General features: G+C 42.9%; 1 protein-coding gene across 2 annotated transcripts; it reads left to right on the plus strand.

Moving 5' to 3' along the window:
• The first annotated feature begins 1,934 nt into the window (after positions 1-1,934).
• Positions 1,935-7,514, plus strand: LOC133905905 (uncharacterized). Of its 2 annotated transcripts, none has more exons than XM_062347705.1 (12): positions 1,935-2,277; positions 2,359-2,471; positions 2,612-2,686; positions 2,755-2,805; positions 2,883-3,038; positions 3,189-3,270; positions 3,489-3,573; positions 3,759-3,920; positions 4,794-4,913; positions 5,046-5,118; positions 5,212-6,008; positions 6,217-7,514. In XM_062347705.1, the coding sequence occupies exons 1-12, from the start codon at positions 2,232-2,234 to the stop codon at positions 7,388-7,390; spliced, it is 2,934 nt and encodes a 977-aa protein (XP_062203689.1). In that variant the 5' UTR covers positions 1,935-2,231; the 3' UTR covers positions 7,391-7,514. The 2 variants fall into 2 exon arrangements, with proteins under 2 accessions (XP_062203689.1, XP_062203690.1); XM_062347706.1 differs by having other exon boundaries at positions 4,797-4,913.
• The last annotated feature ends 679 nt before the right edge of the window (positions 7,515-8,193 follow it).

The following is an 8,193-nucleotide window of genomic DNA, read 5'->3' on the forward strand; positions in this document are numbered from 1 at the left end:
TTACATTTCAGTTTATGTAGAAATAATGTAATAATTAATTAGGTTGTGTATAATGATAATAGGGTAGAAACTCTTAAAAAAGGAAATGATAGTGCTCGAACAAATTCAAAATAAATTACCCCTCGTCTCTTGTTAACAAAGAATTTTGTATACATAATTTTGAGACACTAAGGATCGGAGTGGGACTCTATGAGTTTTAGATTCGACAGAGATAGGTTCGGATGTAAAATTACCCCGCGGGATATCGAGTTGGAACTCAGATCCTAGTCATATTTTACACCCGTAAGTACCCACGCTCTGAAATCACAAGGCCTATAATTTTTTTTTGCCCCATTTCCACTCAAACCCACCTGTTGGCCCGACCACCCCACACGCAACACGCCACGCCACCCCTCGCGGCGCCGCCGCCGCTCCCGATTCCATCGGGTCCTGGGCAGCCGTGCGCGGCCTTGCGTTTGGGCGGCGGGCCGCGGTGGCAAGCTGTTGCTGCTCGAGCTCGGCCGGTAGCGCCGCTCCGCCTCGGTCGCGCTGCATGCGTCTGCCGCGCGCCCGGTGGCACCATAGCTGACTCACGGGCTCGCAGCACAACACATTCTTCTATCTGTCCCAGTGGAGGGCAAGGCTGCTGTGGTTCTTCATCCTTGGGGCCGGACAAAGGAACAGCTCACGCAGCGCCCAGGGCGCAGAACGTTCGAAAAGTCACCGTCTCGGCGTAGCTCGACAAATCTGTGCGTGTGCGATTGTGACCACACGCTGCGATGATGGCCAATTTTTTCCACGGCGCACGGCCGACCTCGGTGAAAATTCTCGCCTGGAACGGTCGCCGAGTTCACATTCTGCCCGCGATGACTGGATGGATGACTTGCTCGGAAAAGGCGTCTCCATGCCAGTGAGATGATGCGGGATGCTGGCTTTTTGTGCTTGATTGGTGACTCCAGTTGAAGCGCTGGCTGACGGTAATATTCAGCTGGCTCGTTGGTTAGCTTCTTGGCTGCTTCAGCTCTTCCGATCCGACGCCCGGAGCTGACTGTTCATTGAATCATTGGTCCTTGCAAAGGGGATTCCAACCGTCACAGCTGGGCTACCATACCAGAGATGGCTGGTCACACCGCTTTGCGCGCGCCGCCTCGGCCTGCCTGGAAGGTTCTGGATCCGGCCGACCAAGAAACCTGCGAGGGCATGTTGGTCGGGTTTCGGGTTCTCTGTTGGGTCTCAGTCCTCGCCGGGCCAAAGTCAAGGGTGGATTTGCACTGGGATTTTCGGATCTGAGTCGGGTTTCATGTTTTGAGTTTAAGATTGGATGGGTTCTTGCTCCAACCGATCCTAACCCGACCTGTTGGCACCTTAGACACACGGAGGAGCATCGGTGGTTGGCTGACTTACCTGCTGACTGTAGGACGGTGGCAAATGTCATATGTGTTTACATGTTGGGATGCATCCGTTGCTGGATTCCTTGCCATACAGTGAAGATTTCCTTTGCATCTTCATCTGCAGCTGCAGCACACTCAAGTCCTGAAAACAACGGTGGAATGGGGGTTGATGGGCTGACAAGTGAATGCCATCTGAGTTCTAATCTACAGAGTGCTGAAACTCCTACAAGAGAGCGTTGTTATAATCTCTTAACTGAAACAAAACATGTGGATCTGTAGGAGTAACCCCCAAAATTCAGCTGTAAATAACCTCGCTTTGCTGTTCAGGATGAAATGCTACAGTATTGAGTGAAGTATTTAGTAAAGTTGCCATGCCACAAATGATTCTTTATTATTGTTCCATACAAGTCCATTATCGGAGAGGACTTTTACAGTACACCTAAATGAGTGTATGCCGTCTATTTTTTTCATCCGGTGGTTTAGATTGGTTCAATAATACTCTATCGTCCATCAGTATCATGGGTATCATTAAAGAGTATCATAGGTATCATAAAGGTAGGATTAGAAACAAAAAATTATGATAATTGAAGAGAGAATTGGCTACTGGAGAGCACTGAGTCATCTCGCCGTAACGATTCTCTTTTCTTTGGTTTGTGGGTCTTCTTGCGAGTCAATTTTAGCGTCTGAGTGCGAAAAAGATGAAAGTACTGTCAAATAACACGCGGTTTGGGTCCAAAAAGCTATTGGTTCCTGCTTTATACAAAACATAGTTGGTTGATAAGACCAAAGGAAGCTTACAGCTTACTGGGAAGTGAATTTGGGATTGAGGGATCCGATTTGCTACGGTTGCAGGAGGCGGCCATGAGTTCCGCGGAAATAGCTCCTTCTAATTCTTACGATTGCAAAAGTGAGAAATTTAAACTCGTATTCGCTTGATTTTTTACCGTTTGGGTTTGTTTGTGATGTATTGTTCCCTATGTTCTTCTAGACCTGGACGCACACATTTCTGAGGAGCTATGGTATGCATGCGCTGGTCCGGGAGTTGCAATTCCTCAAGTAGAGGAACTTGTGGTCTACTTTCCCCAGGGACATCTGGAGCAGGTTTTTTGCCTCCGATTTGCATTTTATCGCTCGATTTGAGTATTCATCAAGTGCGAGGAGAAGGATTGAGGTCCATCACCTGCGTGCTTGCATATCCACAGAAATTATTTGAAATATTTGTTGTTTCATTGATGCATCAGACTGGGGGAGTCCCCAAGCATTTGCAAGATGTCCCCTCGCAGATCATATGCCGCGTGCTGAACATCGAGCTCAAGGTGACCTGCTTACCACTTTCGCCTCGGATGTTTTATGACATACCGATTTTTATTCATCCTTTGTGCAGTCTGAAGAGGAGTTTGTCTATGCCTCGTTGGTCCTGCAACCTGAACTAATTGTAAGGGGCTCTAGTTTGTTTTCATTTGCTCTTTTGTTCTCACTATATCACTTTGTTCTGGTATTGCTGTTTCTTAGCATGATTTTGAGGTGATTGAGAACAAGGGCCTACCTCCAGCAATGCCAAGGCATCCTGTGCCTTACTTCTGCAAGAAACTAAGAGTTGTTGACACAATGGCCCATGCTTGGCTATCCATACCAAGGAAGCATGCTGAGAAATGTCTTCCTCCATTGGTAGGTGTATAACTTATCTGTATAAACTCACTTCGATTCGCCTGGAGCACCCGAAATTATTGCTTAAAACATGTTGCTTACCAAATCTGATATTTTTGATGGAGGTGCAACTCCACACTTCATACTAATTTCCACTCTTTGCTGGTCCAGGACATGACCCAAATAGCACCAATGCAAGAGCTTGTGGCAAAGGATTTTTCTGGGATGGGGTGGCGCTTTCAGCACAGATTAGGTGGTAGCTAAGTTTGAGAACTTAGCCTTCATACCATTCAAGGAAGATGCAGAAATTATTTTTCTACAAAAATAATTCTCAATGTAGCATTTAGATACAATACAATACCAATTTGCTGAAACGGAGTACCTTTGATGGGGCGCTGAAGCTCCTTCTGTTTCTTTTTAGGGTGCTTTTCTTAACTGAATTGTAACTGTAGTTGCTGTGTTTTCCATTAGTGGGACCAAGGAGGCATCTCCTTCAAACTGCAGACTTCGCAACTTCCAAAAATTTTGTTGTGGGAGATGCTCTTGTCATTTTGAGGTCAGTTGAATGATTCGATCAAAAAAAATTCTAGGAACTCACCATCAGCCTGATCAGGTTTGGCTTAACTGGTCAGGACTGGCATGAAAGCCATTTGGATTTAAACCTCCCTGCGCAGCCATTTTTGCTCAGATTGGTTTGCATTTCATGTATGAGTAATACTGAATTTGTGGTGTGCCATGTAGAGGAGCAGATGGTGTGCTACGAGTTGGGGTTCGACGATCGATGAGACAACTTAGAAATGTATCTTCATCAGAAATACCTAGTACTCAAGGCCTTAGTATTCTTCCAAGTATAAGTCATGCTGCAACCACAAGATCCAAGTTCACTGTCTTATACAGACCTAGGTATGTTTCCCTCTACTATGCTTCCTTATGGGCTTTTTTTCCTGTTACCCTGCAAATGAACTCCATTCATTGTAGGATTGTAGCAGCGACTAGAGGTGGTTGAATAGAACATCCCAAAATTTCCTTCCACAAGTATTCTAAGCTGTGACCAGCTCAAAACAACCTTCTTTTTATCCAACCATCAAAATCCATGTGACAGATTATGCATCATTCTCACCATGGTTTTGCCAATCTAATTTTCCTAAGTAGCTTTTGCCCTCAGTAGCATGGTAAAGTTTTCTCGAGTAATAATATGACTAGGCTATTGTTTTTATCAATCAGTATCTGATGTTTTCTTTGACATACCTTCTGGAGACTGGATGATGCAATTATTTACAGACCATTTGATCATTATCTTCGACACTGAAAAAAAATAAGGGTATATACATATTTTTTTTATAGAAGGGACTCCCCTTTTGTCTTGCCCTATACGAAATATCAAGACCGGTCCTTACAATGGCCAATCCGGTCATCTCACTCCTAGCGCCAAAACTCTCTGTATCCGGTGTCTAAAGACCAGCTAGTCCACACTTGACCGGGCAAGATCACCGGCCAGGTGGACGGTCCAGTGAAGACTCGTCGAAACCTGGGACATGAGGCCAGTCCAATGTTCTGAAAATTACTATGACAAGACTTATGCAATTTCTGATACAGCTCTCCCATAATTCATCTCAGGCGTCAATTAGTTATCACTAATCAATGTATACAGAGTACATGGGTCATACACCTTTTATGTGTTTCTTTTGATGTAAGTTCGTAGAGACTAGCTACTAAGCAGTGAAGCTTGTCATTTCTATGATGTGTTACTAAAATCTTAGTTGGCAAATAATCTAGCAGGGCTGGTACAGATCAATTTGTTGTGTCATATAATCGATATGTTGAGTCCATTAAGGGCTGTTACATGGGTATGAGATTTAGAATGATCTTCTCGAGGGAAGCTGCAACGGAGGACAGGTATGATCATCTTAATGTTTTTTTTTTCGTTCTATTGTGTATATTTTTCTGACACTATAAAATTTATATACGCATTTTTTACTGGAACAATTTCACATATTACAAAAAGTTTTATCTACTATGGTATTGCAGGGTTTCAGGTACTATATCAGGAATTGAAGATTTTGATGCAGCATGGCCTTGTTCAAAGTGGAGATGCCTAAAGGTAGTTGGTAACCAGCAACTGTCAATAACAGTTCGAAAATGATGACCCTAATGGTCCTTATTTAACTGATGAATGTTTGAATACAAAATTCAGGTTAAATGGGACAAAAAATCACCAATTGAAAATCTAAATAGTGTTTCACCTTGGGAAATTGAGCCAGAAAAGAGATCTTCTGTTCGCATTCTTCCAGATTTTGTAACAAAAAGAACCCGCGGTCAAAGAGGTTTGCGGAGAGAGGATCCAAAACAAAAGGCGGCAGTACTATTGTCACATGATTCTCCTTATGTCGATATGGAAGCCTGTCTCAACAATGCCAAAAAAGTTCTCCAGCTGTATCACGATGACTCCATGATGCAGGAATCGTCCTCTATTGTAGAGAATAGGATATATCTCTCTGCTGTCGATGACCTTATGTATCTTTCAAGGGGTCCATCTTCTGGGTTTTCTGCTGCAGCCGATAGTGTTCGCATGCAGGCACAAGCAGCTCTCGACATTGAAATGTCAAATCTTGCAAGAACATTATGTGGCCTCAAGTTATGGAACACCAACCATTTTGAGGACCTAGATAGCCCACCACACCATCCAAGCACGGTCAGTAACTTAAACAGTCCGTTAGCCTTGGATGGACCATGTCTCTCCTCAACCAGTAGCGAGCCAGTTTCATTGAGCTCCAATAGCACTGGTGCTTCAAGCATAGACAGTGATTTGATACCTGCAGAAGACTGTTCACCATTGCACAATGTTATGTCTTGCTTGGAGGAAAATAAGCTTGATCTGATCAACCTAACGTTGGTCAATGTTGTTGCGAGCATAGCTCGCCTAATGATCAAAGCTGGATACAAGGAGAGATTAAGGGAGACATTCACCGATTTATCCCGAGATTTAATCAGGTGATCTCCTGGCAACAGCTATTGTTTTGCGAATCTGTTGATTATGTATTGCATTGGCATTTATCTGATTAACCCTGCGTCATATTACCCTTGCAGTTCTATTCAACAATATTGCTCATTTTATTTGGTGTGTTATAGAAGAGCATCTGTGAAAACTTCCATTTTGAAACTTAAAGTTTTTGTCCAATCTTTTTTTTCAATGAATCAGGGATTTCTATGTTCTTGACTTTAATTGGATCTTTCGATGCCGTTCGTGGGTTGATGAAGGTGACTCCAGGCACTGCGGGGATATGTCACTACAGTACTGGAATTCAGCATCACAGTTCATCACGAGAATGCTTGTTGAGATGCGGCGGCAGCTAAATGAACAGAACTTTGGTGCCTTTGATGAGCTCAAGGGGGACTACTTTGCAAAGATTGTGGAGCAGCCGGTTTTAAAGTTACTGAATGTTGCTTCTATGTCAGCTGCTCTTAATAATCTGTTGGAGGAGGTCCCTCCGGGATTGGTCGAATGCTTGTCATCCATCTTCCTCAGAATCATTCATGCGCTCAGTACACACAAGACAATTACAGATGTTGTCCCAACTCTGCTGGAGTTGGTATCACCGGAATGCAGAGAATCTGTCTCTACGGAGGCTGAAGCAATACGAGAGAGAGTGGAGGATGTTGTTCGCAGAATGCTTGATACTGCAACAAATGTGATTTCATCCCTTGTTCTGCCAGAAACTGAAGGAAGTGGCATTCATCCTGTTACCAGAGCTGTTGCAAAAGGCATAGGGTCGTTGTTTCAGCACAGAGACACTCTCAATTTAATTCTTGCTCACAACTGTTGCCAAACGCTTCAAGGTATCCATACCACAAAATCGTTTAATTTCTTGATATCCAATCTGATGATGCATCTGGAATCAGTTCTGGAACAGAATAGTAAGCTCCTTGTGCAGCGAGAGTCGCAGTACATATTCTTGCTGAACAATTTGCAGTTCCTTCTCCAGCGAGTTGAGAGCTCAATGACCAATGAGGCTACTGGATATGACTGGGTCGTGCGGTACCAGGAACAAATTGAGCATTCCCTGGAGGAATACATTGAGACCTCCTGGGCACCAGTATCCTCTCACTTGGCAGAGAAGGCTGGAAAGCATCTTAGTTTCTGGAAGCCTTCATGTGTGCAACAGTTCATCACAGCCTTCCAATCGGTTTATGATATTCAGAGGCATTGGAAGGTCCCTGATCCTCATCTTCGTCAAAAGCTGAGGGTATCTATATCAAAGAAAATAGTTCCTTCATACTGTGATTACCTGAAAAAACATCAAAAGGATGACAGGTGTTTAAGGTTAACAGCAAAAGATTTGGAGGATATGGTGGAAGAATTGTTTGAAGGATGACCTGAAGGAACGTTGCTAAAATCAGTGAAATAAAGTTGTAGTTACATCATGTGTAACTCATACTGTGGACACTGTTAAGAGCTATTTTCGGCAAGTTTCAGGCAATGCATTAAAAATGAATTCTGCTATTTTTCTTATATGCTCCCCTTTATTCATTCAGGGATTTCCGCCTATCTTCTTTTTGTTCTGCAATTTTTTTTACACGATGCAAATTTTACTCACCTACAGTGCAGATTTTTTTTTGTTTAGTCTGTGTATCTCTCGGCTCCTGTACCAGTTGAAGTAACTAGTTGTCAACATAAGCACTTGAATTGGCTGGAAACTAATTTGAACTATGGTAATAGCATTGTTAAATATTTCTGTTAAAATATTTGATTGTTAGTCAACAGTTATTGCAAAAACTAAATAATAAAAAGGAAAATAAAAGGAATAAAAATAGAAGACTTATTTTCCTTAGAAAGGTAACAAGAGGTGATCGAATTCGTGGAATCAGATACAACTGGTTAATAGTATTGAAAGATCGATTACACTTTACTAGCACTACCACATAAACCACTTTTCTTGATCAACAATCACTGCCGGTTAAACTAGAACCGGCAATGATACTATATCACTATCAGTTCTTGAAGAAAACTAGCACAAATAATCGACTAGAGAAAAACCGACACTGATACGAACTTATCACTGCTGGTTCTTTAGAAAAACTGGCAATGATAATCTTAAAAACTGGCAATGAGCCAACTGGTAACTAGAAATTGAAAATATCCTAAGTCCCACCCTTTCTCATCCTCATTTCCCCTCTC

Source organism: Phragmites australis, chromosome 23 (genome assembly GCF_958298935.1).
Source record: "Phragmites australis chromosome 23, lpPhrAust1.1, whole genome shotgun sequence".
In the NCBI taxonomy this organism is placed as follows: Eukaryota; Viridiplantae; Streptophyta; class Magnoliopsida; order Poales; family Poaceae; genus Phragmites; species Phragmites australis.

Excerpts from the sequence above, each read along its gene's own strand:
- LOC133905905 (XM_062347705.1), top strand. The coding sequence starts at position 2,232 with ATGAGTTCCGCGGAAATAGCTCCTTCTAATTCTTACGATTGCAAAA. Across the intron at positions 2,278-2,358 it reads TAATTCTTACGATTGCAAAA|ACCTGGACGCACACATTTCT; the intron begins GTGAGAAATTTA and ends ATGTTCTTCTAG. Across the intron at positions 5,119-5,211 it reads CAAAGTGGAGATGCCTAAAG|GTTAAATGGGACAAAAAATC; the intron begins GTAGTTGGTAAC and ends TACAAAATTCAG.